General features: G+C 42.2%; 1 protein-coding gene across 1 annotated transcript; it reads right to left on the bottom strand.

Moving 5' to 3' along the window:
- Positions 1-681: 681 nt before the first annotated feature.
- Positions 682-17891, bottom strand: LOC144893394 (uncharacterized). The gene is made up of 5 exons (XM_078783986.1): positions 16971-17891; positions 16114-16873; positions 9799-9898; positions 7499-7573; positions 682-1108 (listed from the first exon to the last, which is right to left on the bottom strand). Exons 1-5 carry the CDS (start codon positions 17889-17891, stop codon positions 973-975), a joined length of 1992 nt encoding a protein of 663 aa, XP_078640112.1. The 3' UTR covers positions 682-972.
- Positions 17892-20391: the final 2500 nt, after the last annotated feature.

Raw genomic sequence — 20391 nt, 5'->3', positions numbered from 1 at the left:
GCCAAAGCTTTCAGAATCATTGGAATCTCCTGCGATGTAGTCAACACCGAGGGCCTTTCACTCACTCACCGCAGGCAGGTTGGTGGTCTTTCTGTCTTCTACCGACTCCTCTCCGGCCTTGCTCCCCCAGCTCTCTCTGTGCTCTGTCCCCCCAATATTCCTTCAGGTCGCACAAGATCTGCCTGCAACCCTCTTATGGTTAAACTGCCAAAATCAAGACTCTCTGCTCACCTTCACTCCCCTTTTCTCCCGCCTCTGGAACAAACTCCCCCACTCCCTTCAATCCCACTCCTCCCTCCAGGTCTTTAAAACAGCTGTTCACCACCATCTCTTATCTTCCCCCATCGAAAACCTTGATCTTTTCTACCCCCGGTAATTCACCCCAGAGTCCTTGCAGTGTTCATATGTTTTATTCCTCTCCCACCTCCCCCCAAGTCCTCCCGATGTCCCTGCTCTCAAATGTTGTGCTTGTGTCCTTCCCCCTCTTCCCCCTCTCTTTTGTGTCCTTCCCCCTCTCTCCCCATCTTGTCTGCCGCTCCCCTTGTTTTTTGTGTTTTGTGTGTCGGTTTGTCTTTTTGTGTGATTAATGTTAGCTCTTTCACGAGCCTCGATCTTGTATACAAAAAAAAAAAAAAAAAAAAAAACTGGTCAAAAATGAAACACCAATCATGCCAGGCCCACTGCGGTCTGTGAGATAACTTTAATAAATCAGCAAACTAGTTTGTACACGTTTTGTGATTACTCACTTAACTGGACAATATTTTCCTCAACCAATGACCACTGAAAGCGATTTTATTAACCTTGTTTAGTTTTAAATTGTTGAGTATTCGAAGCCTGGTACGGAAATGAAGATAAACAATTATTACACAACCCGAAGCTAATCGTATCAATGTACAACTGGTGATTGAACAACACTTTTTAAGGGAACCTGCTATTGGTCCAGGTAGCTAGTGGGGCCATCAGGTTTCACACTCAGTTCCAAGCAAAGCGATTGCGAGTGCCACCCCTGCACATTGAGGGTCTATGCGAGACCCCAATTTCGGGATGTCGTCTCGGCCCACGACTCTTCATCATCTCGATTCCTTGCACAGCCTTCAGCACCTGGAAGCTGTGAGGAGGCAGAAACATCCTGTGGTTGAGTTGAACACCTCATAAGACCATTATGAAGACTGGAAATCATCCAATCCAATATTTTTACATTCACATTTCCTCGGGCAATTAATCGCTTGGCATTGTGATGCAATTGATGGTACTAATTTTCCAGGGGACGTTTCCTTATCCAAAACTCGATGGTATTCATAGAATACTTACCCTGCGCAGTCAACTTGGTGTGAGCCAACTCTTCTATTTTTGAACGTTTCTTTTTTTTTGATCCAATATGGCTGCCAGACCACGTGAGCGATGACATCATAAATTTATATTCTCTAAATAATTTTCGCATAGATCATGCTAAATAAATTTCAAACAGATCAGACTAAGCGTTGTCTGTCGAATTATGACGTCATAATTATGGCACCAACGACGTCATCGTTAACAACACCTATTCCCCATATGGAGTTCTTTACAATGAGCCACGTTTCAATTTTTAAAATGCTGACACGGCACGCACTTTACTTTACTGAAATGCAGACACAAATGTTATATTTTCGTCAAAAATTGTCGGAATTTCACCAAATCTGTTTTGGTCGTGTGTTAATATACCTCAGCGATTGACAAATCTGAAATCAGAATTTTATTTGAGGTCAAAATGACCCTGTGAGGTCGCTCCGTACTTTGCCTGCCAAATGAAATATGTCATACAAAAGGGTGTTCAAAAATGTTTATGAATCAGATACTGTACTTACAATAGTCCAAGTTTTTCTGAACTTTTCAATGCAGTACTGTATATATCTAGTGTATAAAAAAGGAAAGTTTGTTTGTGTAATTGTTCGTTCATGCATTCAGACCCTGCAGGAACCAGTTCAACCAAACTTTTTATGGCCTCCTCTTTCATCCAGAGGATGGTGGAGGGCTATGTTTGGAGAAACAAGGTGCAGCCGGGCTTGGATCAGCTACGTGGAGGATCTGGACAAAATATGGCTGCCAAACCACCACGTGACCGATGACGTCATGAGGTTTTTTTTTCTCGAGCAATTTAAACCTAGATCACGCTCAATAAATTTCATACTGATTGGATCAAGCATGCTACATGTCGATTTATGGCATCATAATGAAGGCACCTAAGACATGATCAACAACATATGTTATTCCCCATGGGGAGTACTTTACAATGAGCCAGCTTACAATTTTGTTCCATGGAGCGGTTTCAGAGATATGGAGGTGCAAAGATTTTCGGTTTTTCCAAGATGGCGCCCGTACCACGTGACATATGACATCATAATTATCATTTAAATTTTCTAGAGGACGAGGTGCTGCATTGGTGAAATTTTTATGTCAATTGGATCAACAGTTGCAGAGAAAACGAATTTTAAAGGGAATAAACCCCACAAAATGCCGGCGGAAGGGACATACATACATACACCAGGACGGACAAACAAACAAACTGTTCCAGACGGCATTGTCCTAAGGGCTACGCCGTAAAAACATTGGAAAATAAATATCAGATAATTGGCCTTCAGGCTTTGATCGGGTCTTGTATTAATACACTGCCTGCATTTTTTCCCCTGGGAACAATCGAGTAATATGTTTTGTGAAGATCATATGTTGAGGTTGCATGTAGTGATTTGTTATCAACAACACAAATGTAGTTATCATAGTGTTAATACGTGCACCTGTTATAAAACAAGTACAAAAAGTTTTAATTAAAACAAAAGCCGCGTCGATGTTACACAATGCCTAGATGCAGCTGTGCCTATAACGTCGATGTTATAGGCACAGGACATTCCTATTGATTCGATTACTTGATGTTATTTTTGTGCAAAGTGAAAATATATCTCGGCAATTTCCCGTGTGTGGCGACGAATTTTTAATATATCTCGGCATTTTCCCATCTGTTATTTCAGGCGGTGTATGACTGACCATGCCGCGATTTAAAAAATATATATCTCGGCAATTTCCCGTGTGTGGCGACACGTGAAGGGAGCTATGCTCCTCTCTCCACATTATTGTGATGACGTATAAATTAAATATTTCATCGTGACGATTGTCATCAAATGGACGAATTTTTAATATATCTCGGCATTTTCCCGTCTGTTATTTCGGGCGGTGTATGACTGACCATGCCGCGATTTAAACAAAATATATATATATCTCGGCATTTTCCCGTCTGTTATTTCGGGCGGTGTATGACTGACCATGCCGCGATTTAAAAAATATATATCTCAATGGACTTGAAGTTACAGGCCTTTGAGAATTCATTTCGTTCTATAAAGGGCAACTTTCATCGGATTTTCTTCCCGTTTTTTTTCAACCGAGTCTAAAACTATGTTAGCGACTGTGAAAAATGAAATGATATATCGAATTTGATTTGAAATAAAACTGTGTGAGAGAGGAAGACACCACGGGCCTACAAAACAGGCCTCAAAGCTATGCGAGTTAATAAAATGGTGGATATTTGTTTATATGAAGCCTCTCCCAGAATGGGTGGAGCTATGGTTCCCAGAATGGGTGGAGCTTTGAGGTTTTGTCTTCTCTGCAAGAACAAGAAGAAGAAGAACAACAACAACAACAGCAGAGGGCACTCTATGACCAGCGTCTGCGACGCGGCTAAAAAGATTGCTTTACACAGGTTTATTGTAACACTTCCGTGTTCAGGCCTGGATTGAGTATGTTATTTTACCCTGCCTGGGATTTTCCTGGGAGCGATTGAGTATTATGTTTTGTGAAGATTGTCGTATGTTGAGGTTGTATATAGTGATTTGTTCTCAACAACACATATTCAATTATTATTTAATAATGTTTCACAAGCGTCTGTTACTAAAAAGATTGCTTTACACAGGTTTATTATAACACCTCTGTCCTCAGAGTTCAGGCCTCGAGTATGTTTTTATACATTGCCTGCGTTTTTTTGCGGGAGTGATCGAGTAATATGTTTTGTGATTGTCACGATGGAAATATTTAAATACACATTTCATTGAATTTCCTGGGCAACGTCAGCTACTTCAAGTAGTAATGGATATATGGCTGCCAGGATGGCCTAGGCCCTAGAGGTACGCACGCTCTCTTCTAAGCTGGAATGCCTGGGTTAGAATTTCAGTCCAGCTATAAAAAGTCAATGTAAATATCCGACAGTGTCCTTAAGAAACAGTAGGTGAGCTCTCGCTGGCACCATGGCCAAATTTCCTCCCCTAACTACTGCTGGGAAGGCAATGGCGGACGACTTAGTATAACCCTTGCCATGAAACGGCTTCAGCAGTACCGACGTGAAGTAGTAGAGTGTGGAACATCAGAATCACATGAGAATAGAAATATGTCGTTTGTAAGGAAAAAAAATTCTTACTATAATCATATCCATGAGGTACTTGTGGATGAAAAATAAAAAGTTGGTGTTTCTTGGACTATTGTGAGTTTGTCCTGATTATGTTTTGAAGGAAAATCATATCTAATACATTGCAAGAAGAAAGTGTTGCAAGTGTTGCTCTTTATGTTTTCATCCCATTACCCATGTTTAACCATACCTTTTTGTGGTGTATTGTCTAATTCATATATCTGTGAGTGTCTGGCATTTCGCTGAGGCCTCAGCTAGTCAGCAAGCAAAATATATCTCTGCTCTCGCACCACGTGCCTCGTTGTGCTTTCTTTATCCCGTGTTGTCCTTTCACCTTCCTGAACTTCATTTTATCTCCTAGTTTGAAATGCTGGGTTGAATCTTTTTTTTTTCACTCATCATGAGCTCATTCTGCCTGTATTTCCTTCCTTCATTCATTCTTTATCCATTCCTTTTCTCAATACCTTAAAATGGGATATTGATTGAATTAATTGCTTCTTACTTTAAAAGCTTTTAATAATAATAATAAAAAATGCTCACTTTCCTTATTGTTCCACCATGAGCATCCCACATGTTATCTTTCATTACAACATATTCCTCTTCTACACAAGGCACATTTTCTAAACCTGTCTCATAAAAAATGTTTGGTCCATTGAACTCCACCCCTCCCCCCACCCCCCAACCCCTCCCACTCGACCTACAGCATGACTTTACAACTCCCTTCAACAACAACTAGTTTATGCCCTGCCACGCCCCCTCATAGTATCTACCCTGCCCGCTGCCTCCAATTTCCTTGCCACCCTGCCCCCTCCCAGATTCCCTGCCCCTCTCCTAGCTTCCTACTTCCTTTCTACAATTAGGCACCCTGCCAACAACGCGTCCGCCCCTGTCCCTAACTGTGTGGACCTCAAACATCCGAGGCATCTGCTCCAACTTAACATCTTTCAATCCAGGCCACTGCTGATAAGTCGGGCATCATTTGTTTAACAGAATCCATCACCATGCCTTGAAACAACTCTATTTCTTTTCCTGGAAGGCAAGTCCGACTGAAGGCAACCTCAGATCGCTCTATAAACCCTGCAACAAGTGTGTGTCTACTCTCAGGAGAGCCAGAAAACATCTGGTCAACCTAAAGATTTAACTGCTAAAGTTGTCTTCTTCTTCAAAAACCTGGTGGCACCTTGTGAGGTCTGTCTCTGGAGTATGCTGGCAACACAGTTGACTCTGCTCATGAGAAAGTTGAATGCCTCAATTCTGTGTTTGCTTCCAAATCTTGTCCCCAAACCCTTGGTTTCTGTATCCACCCTACCCAGTCGCACCCAACTGCTCCTGGACTCTCTTTTTCACACGAGATTCTGATGAGGAGAGGTTTCTGACAACCCTCGACCCTGCAACTGGCCCAGACGACATCAGCGCACATGTACTATGAACCTGCTCTGCTGTCCTTGCACAACCTCTTTCTGGTCTGTTCACCCTAACATTTGCCTTAGGTCATCCTCTAACTGCTTGGAAGTCAGCCAACATCATTGCTTTAGATAGTCAAGGTACAAAAACCGATCCCCTTAACTACTGGTCATGGAATCCATCATTGTAGTTGACGTCAAATAAATCCATCATCGCTGTTTTCTTACTTGCCCCCATTCTACGTCCATTGACCCTTTGCCTACTGTTCTGCTCTTCTATGAGCCTCAACACCTGAATGCTTTATCAACTCCTAAAGATAGTTATTTCTCACATACTTTATCAACTTTATAATATTCAGTATTCATTTTTTCCATTGCAGATTAATATGAACTTAAACTTAAAAGATTTGCAATGTAACTTTTCAAAGGACAGGCAGCAGCCCCTCCCTCTCTTCAGACCATAACAAAATCACAAGCTGGTCAAACACATGGAATATGTCTTTTAATCCTGACAAATCTCACACTCTCACTATCTCTCTCCAAAAGGATCGTCTGGCAAAACCTCCTATCAACTTTTAAAACAATCTTCTTGAGAAAGTTCAGTCACTCAAACTCCTGGGTATCACCATTAGCCATGATCTTTCTTGCGAAGACCACATTTCAAAGATGGCCTTCAAAGCCAGTCGCCGGATTGGCATCCTCCATCGTACAAAGTCCTTCCTTGGCACACCTGAACTCCGATCAACCTACAAGGCCTTCATCCTCAGCTTGATGGAGTTCTGCTCTTCCCTCTGGGCTGGCTCCCCTACTTTACAGCTTACTCGGCTTGACTCCGTGGAAACCATGGCCTTCAAGAACATTGGAATCTCCCACATTGAAGCTGAGTTTATGGGGCTATCACTTTCCCATCGCAGATAGGTCGGTGGTCTCTCTGTCTTCTGCTGCCTCCTTTCCTATCTTGTGCCCTCTGCTCTTTCTGTGCTTTGTCCCGCCCAGGTTTCTTCTGGGCACACACGATCCATCAACCACTTCTGGTGAAACTACCTAAATCTAGGATCACTGCTCACCTCCACTTATTCGTTCCTCATTTTGCCGCCTGTGGAACAAACTTCCACATTTCTTTAATCTCGTTCTTCCCTCCAGGTCTTCAAGATAGCTGTTCACCACAGTCTCCGATCATCTCCAATCCAAAACCATGTTATTTTCTTCCCCTTCTAAACCACCATCACCCACTCTCCCCTTCCCCTCAACGTTTCCAGTTTGTCCTTCCTGAGAGTTTGCTCCTGTATCCATTTCCTGCACCCCTTGCATCTTTCCTTACCCCTAATTCTTAACCGCATCCCTTGTTTGTCCATCTTCCTCTATTTTGTCCCTCGGCCTTGCTGTTGGCGATACCCCCTCTCTTTCTGCTGTTCCTTTTGTTCTGTTATGTCCTCATCCGTTCTGTGTTTTCGGTCTTCCACGAGCCTTGACTTTTTTGTTACCAAAAAAAATAGAATACAGTTCTCATGGATAATACACACCCCAAATTTTGATCAGATATTTCTGGGGGAAAAGTTCTGCTTATACACGAGTGATTACATTACCATAAGTTTGAATACCCCATGTAAGGGGTATTCTGTCGAACGATATCACATCCTCCATGTATGTTAACCAGCCGAAGACTCACTTAAGCTTGGACAGTTCTTGCCTCAATGTTCGGACAGTCTGTGTGGAGTCCTTGTACTGAGGGGCTTTATAACGCCTGAAAGAAAAGATGATATTTTGGATGATGGCAAATGCAAATCTGTACCTGTTATTTATCACCTACTTTTCATCTAGCCTTACATTCTCACTATGTAATGACGATCATGCTAAATATACATTACCCACAACACAGCAACCCCACATCGTACATAATGCAGGTATTGCTCATTATACAGTTAACACCTAATAATTTGACTCGCGTGTCCACAAACACTGGACTCTTTTCAAAAAACACCCATGTTCTTTAACATCCTAAATGTGAATGGTCCCAAGTAACATAAGCTTTTGTGATATATCATAATAGACAGCTCAATGGAAAGCATTCCACCAACGAAGCTATCCTGCCATATATGTTTTACTCAAAGTCATTCTTGCATCAGTTTTAAGATCATATAAAGGTTTATCCTCGTTATTTTGTCCTGGATTTAAACATACCAACATTGTAAACAAAACTAGAAAATATAATTTGACGTGAATGTGTCTGGATATACAGTGCATTCAGAAAGTATTCAGACCCCTTCACTTTTTTCACATTTTGTTATGTTGCAGCCTCATGCTGAAATCGTTTAAATTCATTTTTTCCCTCATCAATCTACACTCAATACCCCATAATGACAAAGAGAAAACAGGATTTTAGAAAGTTTTGCAAATTTATGAAAAATAAAAAACCGAAATATCACATTGACTTAAGTATTCATACCCTTTGCGATGACACTTGAAATTTAGCTAAGGTGCCTCCCATTTCTCTTGATCATCTTTGTGATGTTTCTACACCTTGATTGGAGTCCACCTGTGGTAAATTCAATTGATTGGACATGATTTGGAAAGGCATACACCTGTCTATATGAGGTCTCACAGCTGACAATGCATATCAGAGCAAAAACCAAGCCATGAGGTCGAAGGAACTGCCTGCAGAGCTCAGAGACAGGATTGTGTCGAGGCACAGATCTAGGGAAGCCTACAAAAAATTTTCTGCTGCATTGAAGGTTCCCAAGAGCACAGTGGCCTCCATAATTCTTAAATGGAAGAAGTTTGGAACAACCAGGACACTTCCTTTCTCCCTGTGGTTTTACAATATATAACAAGCCGGCCATGAAAACCCACGTCTTTAACCAACAACAGCAACAACTGACATAACTGCCGACAGAAACTCGAACATTCCCGAGCAGAGCCGAACGTTCTTGATAGACAAGTAAACCCCACCCCACCAACCAACTAAGGAAAAAGGCCACACCCCGAAGATCGTCATTGGTCGAGCCCAACCATGGGGTGATTCAGTGGAACTCGGCGATTGGTCAGGGTGACGTCATCGAGAAACTTCGAGAACGGAGCAGGAAGAATCTCTCTCTCTCTCGTGCTGGCTATCATACTGGGGCAGACTTTTGTCTCTGGCTCTCGGCTGCGGCTGGCTCGTGTGCGCTTTTTGGGAAGGACTGCTCGGAGCTCAGAGAACTTTCTCATCGTTGGTGTTTTGATGGTGGTGTATCATGTTTGTTGTCTCATGTGACGGTGGTGTTTTTCGGGAGAGCTGGAGCACGTTTTGGAGGGAGACAAGAGCAAAAGAGGACCGGCCGCACAAACCCCCTCAAGTTCGTGGCGACGCGGAGAATAGTTTCACGCCATCTTGTGCGTTTCCTGCGTGAGCGGCTTCGAGCCGCCTTGTGCTGCCAACTTAATTTGGTGCTCTTGTTGGAGCAAAGCTGAGTGCCGGCCGGCTTAAAAACATTATATTTTCATGGTCTTTCCCCTTGTCTGTTTTCGTGACTGAGTGGAGACGTGTCACCATAGGAAATATTCAGAGCAAAAAGGAAGACTTCCGTTGAACTCAAAGAAGACTAAGAAGAAGACCTGTTGGTCGAAAGCTTGTCGAAAATAAAACATCGACCGTCTTGAAGCTATGTCCGCTTTTTATTTAATTTCTTCCGATTATTTATTTAATGCAATTGAGGCACCCTGCTCGTATTGTGAAGTTTCTGCTATTCTTCACAGTTATATATCCATATATATATATATATATATATATATATATATATATATATATATATATATATATATATATAATTTTTTTTTTATTAAGTGTACTATGGCTGAGTATGATCAGCATTAAACAGCATTGTGCAGCATTAAACCTGAAAGTGTAACAAATATGCTGCAATCGTAACAGTTGACTTTTATGAGATTCTCTGATGACAGAAAGATATGGTGTTTCATGAAATCAATTACGTTACAGCTTGTTCTCGACCATAATTCATTGTTGGCTCCTGACGTTTCTTGCTCCAGGTTTCACCCTTGCTACATGAATCTGCGAAGGTTACTATGTCATCTGGAGGAAAAATACATATCACCATACATCAGCATCAAACTAGTGGTATTCAGAAGGTGAAAATAGTTTCCTTACACAGCAATACCAAGAAAGAAAATAGTACTCAAGAAATGGCAATGGATAATGGTTGTATTCATTATTAGTAAAAGCCTGAAGGTGGTTACATTGATGCAGTGTTCTGGCTTAAAAAACAAGTTTTCTTATTCTGTTTCAAACAACCTGATCACCCTTATGTGATGATGGCATTATGCTTCTCAGAATGTAAAAAGAGAAGATAACAAAAATGATGACTTCATTTCATAAACTTAAAACTAAATGAGATTAAAGAGATCAAAAATGATCATAATACCTTAAGAAATAAAAATAAGACAAATGGGTTACTTGATTTGAGTCTGGTGCTGCATCGAGGTTTGAAAAAAATATTAGCATATACAATGGCCAACATGTTTACTCCCACCCACTATTTACACACGAACCAATGGAGATTTGTCTAACCAATGGAGAAAAGATGATCGGGCAGTTTGAGATCTCTGCGCACATAGGCGCCTCATTCACTCCGGGGAAACGAGATAAGAAAGAGGGATAGACAGAAACAGATGAAGAAGGCAGGGTTTGTTGGTCACCCCTTGCTCACCCGATGTAAGCCTGCAGGCTTACATTGGTACCAACATGAAAGAGGAGAGGGGGAGAAAGAATAGAGGTAATGATATGGTGCACCATGTGGTGAGAAGTGTGCATGAATGCTCATGGTGCAACAGAGGAAATCGTGAATGCGAGTCAGTAACTCAGCCCTGAACAGGTCGAGGGTGTAATTATTGAATGTTCTCGTGCATTCAAAGTGAACACATTATAAATAGGGATAGAGTGTGAGTCAATGTGTCAGCCGTCAGACATATAAACCACCTTTAGAGGCCATTTGCGGGGGTTGGCCTTTTTCGGGAACCGTGGTTGTTGTTGTTTTTTGGTCCCCTTTTTGAAGCAATGTTTTACGGCCGGATGCCCTTCCTGACGCCAACCCTTTTTGCCGCCTTTAACGACAAACAGGGAATTACCAGTGAACTGGTACTCAATTAGCCGACCTCGGAAGGATGACAGGCTGAGTCAACCCCCCTGGCGTTAATTCAGCGATCGACCGGGATTCGAACCCAGGATCCTAGGATCCTAAGCCGGCACCCTAGCCGCTAGCCCAACACCAGGGACTGCAGACATGTCCAGGTAAAATCGCCGCGGCTTGTCAGCTCTTGCTCCGTGGAACAAGCTCATTCATTTCCATAGCGGCTCGCTCTCGAGAGTTCCGCTCAACTATGGGATGTTCTTTGGATGTATACCAGCCCTGAGGCATGAAATTCTCCGGCTTTATAAAGCCTCTGGGGGAGGTGTGGTTCAGGGACTCGGCCGCTCTTGGTGCAGCTTCAACAAAGCTGAGGCTGCTTCCTGAATGGTACGCTCTTGTTGCCATGCGGCGCTCATTGGTCGAGCCCATGGTCCTGCAATGGGGTTGACAGACAACCCTGCCCGTATGTGGTGCTTTGTTCTGCCGCTTCTTGCCGTTGAGGAGGTTCCCATCCCCGATGTGCGTCACTTTATGCTGTTGGCTGTTGAATTTGTAATAGATTGTAATATCGGTTTTCTAAAGTGTAATGTTGCGCATTGCAAAGTTTGTATGGATGTGCTGCAAAGAGGTCTAGGGAAAGGGAGAGAGAGCGAGAGAGGGGAGGGGATAGAAAGAGAGGGAGAGAGATAAGAAGAGAGCGGATTTAGAGAAAAAAAAGAATTATAAAGGGTGTTCATACAAACACAAAGCATTTCCCTGTCCACTGATACAAGAGGAGAAGTAATCTAACTAATTAAAATACTATGGAATACATTTAAATTCCAGGGTTCCCTCATGTGTTGTACGTGCCTCCCTGGGATCCTCCAAAACCGTAACAATATTGTACTTGGGAGATTTATGTGTTGTATGTGTTGCAAGATAAGGGATGGCAGGATATAACTTTTAACTTTTCCGTGAAGGATGCTTTATGCAACTGGGCCCTGCTCCTGTACCGGGCCCTGCTGAAATTATAAACTGCATTATTGTTGAATCATTTGTTTTGGAACATTGTATTTTATTTCCCATCATTAAGGTTTGGCGAGCCACATCTGATAGTCTACAGATGTAATTTGATGATACTTTGAGTGGTTACGTGATGCAGAAGAGTTGTTTGTTTCTGTTGTTGACGCTTTCTTTAATGCCCACATTGAATTAATTGAGTTACCATGCATTTCTTGCAGGTTCGGATTTTGCTTGTAAGGCTGAAACAACTCTGCTTGAGGATGGAGTGTTCTATTTCAGAAGGGAAATTATTTATCTTTGTTGTTCAACCAACGTTTTTAAGGAGTTTAAGGATCTCCCTCTCACTATAGCAATATGGGCTGACATAGGAGCTCTGCCCCTTTACTGCAGACAGACAATGATATTGTCTCTTTCTAATGTTGTCTCTCTCTCCAATGACGGAACAAGAGCTGTTTGCATGAGGTGAGCTGGTAGGTGAATGAATGAAAAAATGATAGTTCTCAAAGTCTCATTTTAACCTCTCAACAGATCGACAACAGAGTCTTGAAGCCCATTCAAAAAGTGTTCTTTAAGAGCGGGATCAGCGTCTGGCATCCGGGCATGATCTCATCTGACAATGCGCTGTATGCTCTCCTGCAAGGAGTATGCTTCATGCTGGCAAGATCACTTGTTTTAAAAGCCCCGGGAAGTGGAAAATGTGAGTTGGCCTCAACTAGTGGGTCTCGGGAAATAAACAACACACAAGGCCGACTGATGAAGACGGCCAAGTGCCGAGGAGGAAGTGCCTATTCAGATGAATGACGGTGCCTCAACTGCCTCATGGATTACTCAACGATCGTCATAGTACTGTTGTAAGATTTGGATTTCTCACCGGAGGCATGAGAGGCACAGAGCGTTGGTGCTGCCAAAGCATTTCGTGGCAAGGGGTTATCAGGGTATAGTGTGGGATTTGCCCCAGGTAAGGAAATCCATGAGCTGGAAACATCCCAGAATCCTTTGGGTTGTTCGCTGTCATCCTTGATAATGGATATCTCTGTGGTAATACATAGGTTAAGTCATTGAGGCAGCACTCCTGTATTTAAACGAATGGACTGCTGCAGGGGTATGGCCTGATCATCTACAAGTGACATACAACGCTCACTCGTCAGAGGGCTTTTAACGATCAACAAATCACCTGCTCCTATACTATCTTGGGTTTATATCAGATTAAATTATCGACTGCATTATTGTCGAATCCTTCATTTTGGTACATTGTAATTTATTTTACTATTGAGAGAGTATTGGCAGGACATCACAGAGGGTGATTATGACGTGGTTGTGAGTACTGGGCTGCTGGGACAGAGTCTGGTCCTCATGAAACCTTGCTACCAAGCTCCATGGAGCAGCATATCCACCAGGGATGGCTGAAGAACTCCTCCCCACCCTCACCACGACTTCACCTTCTCTTTTAAGAAGCTTTAAACCCTTTTTATTTTTGCTCATTAAAGACCAGTGACAAAGCAGAGAAGGCTGACAGTTGAGCAGTGAAACAACTTTCCCCACTAAGGTTTACAGGGAGGCCAAACCCATGATGAGGGCAACGAGGGTGTTTTCAAGTGGTCGTTTTTTCAGGAATGGTTGATTAATAGTAATAAGTATTCAAAGTCCTTTTTTAAAAAGTTTATAATGAAATCTAAATTTATTCAGCAATCTAATGCATGCAAAGTCCTCATTCCCCTCCCCCAAAGCCTCAACTTCCTTTCCCAATGCTGTCCCTTCTCTGTCACCCATCCCACTCCAACTCTCTGACCCCCACTCCACCTTTCTTCTTCAAGACCTCAACCCCCTCCCTCCCAGATCCACAGCTCCCCCTCTCTTCTTCAAGTCCTCAACCATCCTCCCCCACCCCAAAAGCCTCAACCCCACTTTCAAAACTCTGTTCCTTCTCTGCCCCTCCCACTCCAACACTTTCTCCTCCACTCCCCCTTTCTTATTCAAGTCCTCAACCACTCTCCCCTCAAAGCCTCACCCCTCCCCCACTCTCGACCATGGAAAAACACCTTGGAAGAACTCCATTGAAGCTGCAGGAAGGGTCTTGTTATTAACCATTGTGGGGTATATATACTACAGTAGATCTTTGATCAGGTGCTTTAGTCGACGTGATAAGCACAGACTGATGTCCGGATTCCTCCAAATTGCTTTCATTTTAGTGATAAACAGCATTAGCAACCATTTAAAAACGGTAATTACGTGTTTGTGGTATATAATATTTTTACTTTTGGTAGCGACGGTTGCTCCAACGAAAACGCCATGACAAGCTGTTTATACACATTAACACGGCGTTTGGCCAAGGAAGCGCCCCTCGGGGAGGTGGGATCAGGGCCGCCGAGAAGGGGGGTGACCACCCCAGGGCCCGGACCTAATAGGGGCCCGTAATTATTCTTTCCTTTATTTGTTTCATTATGGGAGTATCATTATAAATATAATTGCATTTCCATGGGGAGTATTATGCTATTGCCACCATCTCACATATAATAAACTACTGTGGAAAGAAGTTATATAATGATAATCGCGGTATTGACGTAATGACGTAAATGAACACGTGAGTGTTGGCCAAACCCCATCCGGATGAAATGGTTTATAAACGAATCCGCATCTATACTACAAAAGCCGTGTGCATGTGTGTGTATGTGTGTGTCTGTGTGTTTATGTGTGTTTGTTTGTATGTATGTGTGTGTGTGTATGTATGTGTGTATGTTTATGTATGTGTGCGTCTGTGTGTATGTGTGTTTGTGTGTGTCTGTATGTGTGTTTATGTGTGTGTGTGTGTGTGTGTGTGTGTGTATGTTTATGTATGTGTACGTCTGTGTGTATGTTTATGTGTGTGTGTGTGTGTGTGTGTGTGTATGTTTATGTATGTGTGCGTCTGTGTGTATGTGTGTGTCTGTATGTGTGTATATGTGTGTGTTTGTGTGTGTGTGTGTGTGTGTGTGTGTGTGTGTGTGTGTGTGTGTGTGTGTGTGCGCAATATCATATTAAATATAAATTTTCCTTATTGGGTGCAGGTAGGGGAGTGTTTTAGGAACCCAACAAATTGATTTCTTTAAAATGCCAAGAGGTAGAAAGAACATCACCGGGCAACGCCGGTACTCCTGCTAATAAATGAATAACACCCCAATTTCCTTTAACCGTGGCATGTGTTTGTTCTGACGAAATTACGGGAACCTCCGTAGTTATAGGTTGATAAAAAAAAATTGAAAGTGGCCCGGATAAAGGGGGCCCGAGACTTAGTATTACCCTGGGGCCCATTATTAGAATCCATGGGATACTATTATATACTTAGTATCCATGGGATTCTATTAGTATGAATATTGTTTTGTAATAAAATTAATATTATGCTATTATCATTAGTTTTGATATTATAAGCATCCTCGGAAAATATAATAAATAATAATAAATTTCATTTTTATACCTCTTTTCAAATGCAAAGAAATCTCAAAATACTGAATAAGGGAAAATCAGTTGTTCAGTTAAAAAAGAAAAAAAACCGTAATAAGTAATAAGAATCAAAAATGTAATATAGAATGTAATAAGAATCAAAATAGAGAAGAGTAAAATTCCATAAAAAAACAATTCTCAATGAAAAGAAAAATCTAATTGCATATAATAAAAACAACAATGGGGAAACAATGGAAAAACGCCCTGATAAAGCTGTGTTAACACGGATATACACCTCGACACGCAACCCCAATAGCGGGGAAAACCCCCTTGGTGGAGAAAACCCTCTTGGGGAAGGGGGCAAATGAATTTGCTACAACCTTCATTGTGTGAACCTTCGTCTCACTCTGAAGTTTGGTTGATTGGATAAGTAACGACCGAATGTATTGGGTCAAAAATCGTCAGACAGACAGACACCAAACTTCGTATTTTAATATGATATCCGTGTTTACTAACTCATAACTACTGTATCTTTACAACTGTAAAATCTCATGGAAATTGATGGTCATTTAGTATATGATTTGCTCTTCAAATCATGAAGACAGAGAGTGAGAAATGAGGAGACATAAGGGGAATTATCCACAATGCTTGAAAAAACTTGGTGAGAGTCACTGCTGTGACTCTTGATCAGTATTACAACATTCCTGTTCTAACAAGGAAAATAGATATAACTGAAACTTACCATCAAAGTCCTCTTGAAAGTTGGAAGAGAGCTGACTTTGCGCCATATTTGTGGAACTACCAACACAGCACCCTTTTGTAGCCTCATCACAAAGTTTTTCATCTTTGTCTCCCTCGACAATGTCCCTCACTCGTGAACTCACAATCTCTGTGTGACTATCTTTGCTCCGTCGACTTCCTATGTTTTGAGCTGCAATCAAATCTTGGGCTTGTGTTTCATCTCCTAAATATTTGGCGCTTATTTCATTACTAACCATTTCTGAAGATTCCAATCTAACCTTCTCCTTTACCTCATTTGCCATGGAGGTCGGAGTCCTTTTTTCCACAGTTTGGCAGCGAGTGCTTTCAGCCTCTGTAGTAGCGATGATTCCTTGGAATGTTGTTGCCCTGGCAGATTGTTCCGTTATTGAAACGGTTGACTGAGTTTTATCCTTCAAAGTCATTGTTTCTCGTTCTGTCTTTTCTCCCTTTTGTTCTATTGTGTCAGAATAATTAAATGCAGGTTTTCCCTTGAGATCCACCATTTCATTTTGCTCTAACACCTTTCTGTCACCCCCTTGAGGGTACATCGCATCTCTCATATCAGCACAAATTTTCAATCCATTGTCATCGACTCTTTGAAAATCCACTGCTGGTGCAGCTAGCTCAACATTATCTGTCGCACAGTCCTCCGTTTCGATTATTGCATCACTCGCAGCATCCTTGCATTCCACCAAGCCAGTATTGCTTCCATTAGTATAATTTCCATCGGTTAACTTTGTCTGAATTGGTAATGAAGACAGGATTTGTAACGATGTCACCAATACCAATGACATCACAATGTGCACTACCTACACGAGAATCTCTGTAATCAGTCACCCCTGGTTTCTTGGCTGGACTCTTAGAACCGTCTGAACATGCAACTTCAGCTGAATGAAGCATATCGTTTTCCAACCCTTGACTTTCTTGAGAAGACTTTAAACAACACTCAAAAGAGACGGGAATCGTTTGAAACACTGAAAGTTCATTTGCAGAAAACCTTCGGTGATCATTAAGCATCTCGCCCGGAATAATTTTACTGTTTTCTGCACTCCCTGTAAAAATGTTGGGGGAACTGCTAAACACGTCTGTGACAATCTCTGCCTCAGTCTTCCCAATCAATGAATCATTACATTTGGGCTTTTCAATAACTGTATCTGCTCCTTTCAGCGACTCTGTACCAAGAACACTCACGCCATCATCAACATGCATTTGCAAGCTCGAGGTAGTTGGACCAGGTGATTTACTGTTTTCAATTTCCACATCAAATTCATCACATCCCTCCCTTTGAAGCACTGAGCTTTGCTTTACAAGAGGTTCAGCTTGATCTGTCTGTACCTTACTCACTGTTTCTTTCTTTTGATTTTGACCATTATCCTGCTTTTCTTGTTCATTGCCAACTTCTATAGCCTCAAATGGCTTCCTGGACGCACCTTCAGTGATTTCGAAGACACCTCCTTCTGAAGTCACTTTTGTGGACATGGTATTGAAACTGGCGTCACCAATTTCTGTGGAATATTTTCCCATAGCTTTTTGCTGTTCCATTCCCAAATCAAGTTGAATATTCTCCTGGTTTAGAGATGCATTTTCAGCAATCCCAGGCAATGGCCATGAATCATTCTTTTTATTCACTGTGATTTTGGACTTGGGAATGTCTTCATCATCCAATGTTATGTTTTCAATATTGACTTTTTCACATGAATTTTCTTCAGCGATGTGTCCTGCATGTCCTGTGTCCTGCATGTCCAAAATCCTGTACATGGCAAAGACAAATATATTCTTACAGGTAAGTACACCACTTATGACATCATCCAAGTAAAAAACAAAATGTTTTTTCATGAGCAAATGTGTCAGTGAAATGATATACATTATTACACGAGAGTACAAGTATTGCATTATAATAGTGTTGTGGTTTTGCGGAGCCCCAAAAAGATCCACACATAGCTAAACCAGTTATTTCATAGTTTAGTATACATAGCTACAGTATAACTTCTTATTCTTAAAACTTTAGTTACAGTATAACTATACTCTTGTAGCGGCTACCGCTGGGTTTTCACAATCGCCTTGCACCTATCAAGGACGCGGAGCGATCACCATGCCGGGCTCGTCCAGGACGCCCGGGCAGGCCCGCGCTCAACTTGCCAGGCCTCGGTCGGGACGCCCGGGCATGCCCGGGCAGGCTCGCCCTCAACTTGCCAGGCCGCAGCCAGGACGCTGGGCCACGCCCCCTCTCGCCTTTCCTGGGCAAACGCTCCGGGATAATATGTATATATATTGCTGCCCGATAAACGGGCTTTTCAGAGTGCCTGAGTGTTTGGTTTGATTAAAGCAACTCGGATGCATTCCAGCTTTTTGTCGCGTCCATTCTTCCGATCGACGTGGGAGCCCCAGCTCCTTCACTCTTTAGTTTAATTGGCTAAAGTGCATATTGATAGATATGTGTTGCGACTGTGATTGTGTCGTAAGAAACCCCACGTTGTCATTTTTTTCAATCCACATCCTTTTCCTCACACACGAACACATTTTTCTCACAGCCCCCGAAACTGCTTCAACCCGTTTCATGAACGCCTGAGACAAAATATTGCGCCAAAACTCAAGTCTGTCACAAGCCCACTCTCATCACAGGCTGCAACAAGTTTTGTGAACGCCTGTAAAAGTATATTGAGACAAGACCCACTGAGGTTTCTGAAGGTAGATGGACTCCTCCCTCCAAACAGACCAGGAAGGAGTTGGACTCCCAACAGCAGCTCCTCACGCCGACAATAGAGGGTTGGGGGAAGGGTTCGCGTGAAGGTTCAAGCGAAGGGGGGTTTTGAGGATTTATCAGACAGCACGGAGAGCCTTTTTGAGCAAGGGGGTAGGAGGGCCGGGACAATTGGAGACTCGAAGCTTGAGAGGATTTCCGGTCTCTCTTGGGGGCTTGATAATTATTATTCGCACTAATGCGAGGGTCCTATCGTTCTTCTCTCCTTTCATCCTTCTCCCTTTGCATGCTTCTCTTTGTCATTCCTTTAGCTTTGTTTGCTCGTGTTTCTTTCTTTCACTCTCCTATGCGCACTTTATCAAGTGCACGAGTCTACCATAAGAAAGAGGCTGCACAAATTTGATCTACATGGGAGGTGTGCCAGGAGGAAACCTTTGCTGTCCAGAAAGAACATCAGGGCAAGACTAAAGTTTGCCAATGAACACCTAGGCAAAGACCAGCACTTCTGGAACAATGTGCTCTGGACAGACGAGTCAAAGGTAGAGCTATTTGGCCACAGTACCAGAAGACATTTTTGGCGAAAACCAAAGACAGCATTTGACCACAAGAACCTGATACCAACTGTAAAGCATGGTGGTGGAAATATTTTGGTTTGGGGCAGCTTTGCTGCATCAGGGCCTGGGCAGCTCACCATCATAGAATCCACTATGAATTCTTCATTGTACCAGAGGGTGCTTGAGGATAATGTGAGGCCATCTGTCGGAGAGTTGAAGCTCAACCGAAGGTGCACCTTGCAACATGACAATGACCCTAAACATACCAGTAAACCCACCAAGGAATGGCTGAAAAGAACGAAATGGAGGGTTCTGGAATGGCCAAGTCAAAGCCCGAATCGAAATCCCATCGAGATGTTGTGGGGGGATTTGAAACGAGCTGTGCATGCAAGAAACCCCTCAAACATCGCACAGCTGAAAGAATTCTGCATGGAGGAGTGGGCAAAAATTTCTCCCAGTCGATGTCAGAGACTGATAGACAGTTATAAGAAACTCCTACTTGAGGTTGTTTCTGCCAAAGGGGGCAATACCACCTTTTCGAGCCAAGGGTGTACTTACTTTTTCTTCAGAAGGAAATGGCATCTCTGTTAATTTTTTGTTGAATAAATTATTGCAAAGTCAATTTTTCATTGTTTTTTGTTGAATTAGATCACCTTTATCTATAGATACTGTTTAAATGAAGATCAAATATTGATATGTCCACATATGTGAAAAAGATTTAAAAAAACATTTCATGGGGTGTCCTAACTTTTTCCACATGTGAAAATTGCATTTATGTTTATTTAAATTATACAATGGATCACAAAATGTAAATGTTTCATGATATTTGTTATATTATATCACCTTTATCTATCTGGCGTCACCAATTTCTGTGGAATATTTTCCCATAGCTTTTTGCTGTTCCATTCCCAAATCAAGTTGAATATTCTCCTGGTTTAGAGATGCATTTTCAGCAATCCCAGGCAATGGCCATGAATCATTCTTTTTATTCACTGTGATTTTG

The sequence above is a fragment of the Myxine glutinosa genome, chromosome 8 (assembly GCF_964187855.1).
Source record: "Myxine glutinosa chromosome 8, kmMyxGlut1.1, whole genome shotgun sequence".
Classification (NCBI taxonomy): domain Eukaryota; kingdom Metazoa; phylum Chordata; class Myxini; order Myxiniformes; family Myxinidae; genus Myxine; species Myxine glutinosa.
The sequence above is the reverse complement of the archived record's forward strand: the minus strand, read 5'-3'. Positions and strand labels throughout refer to the sequence as shown.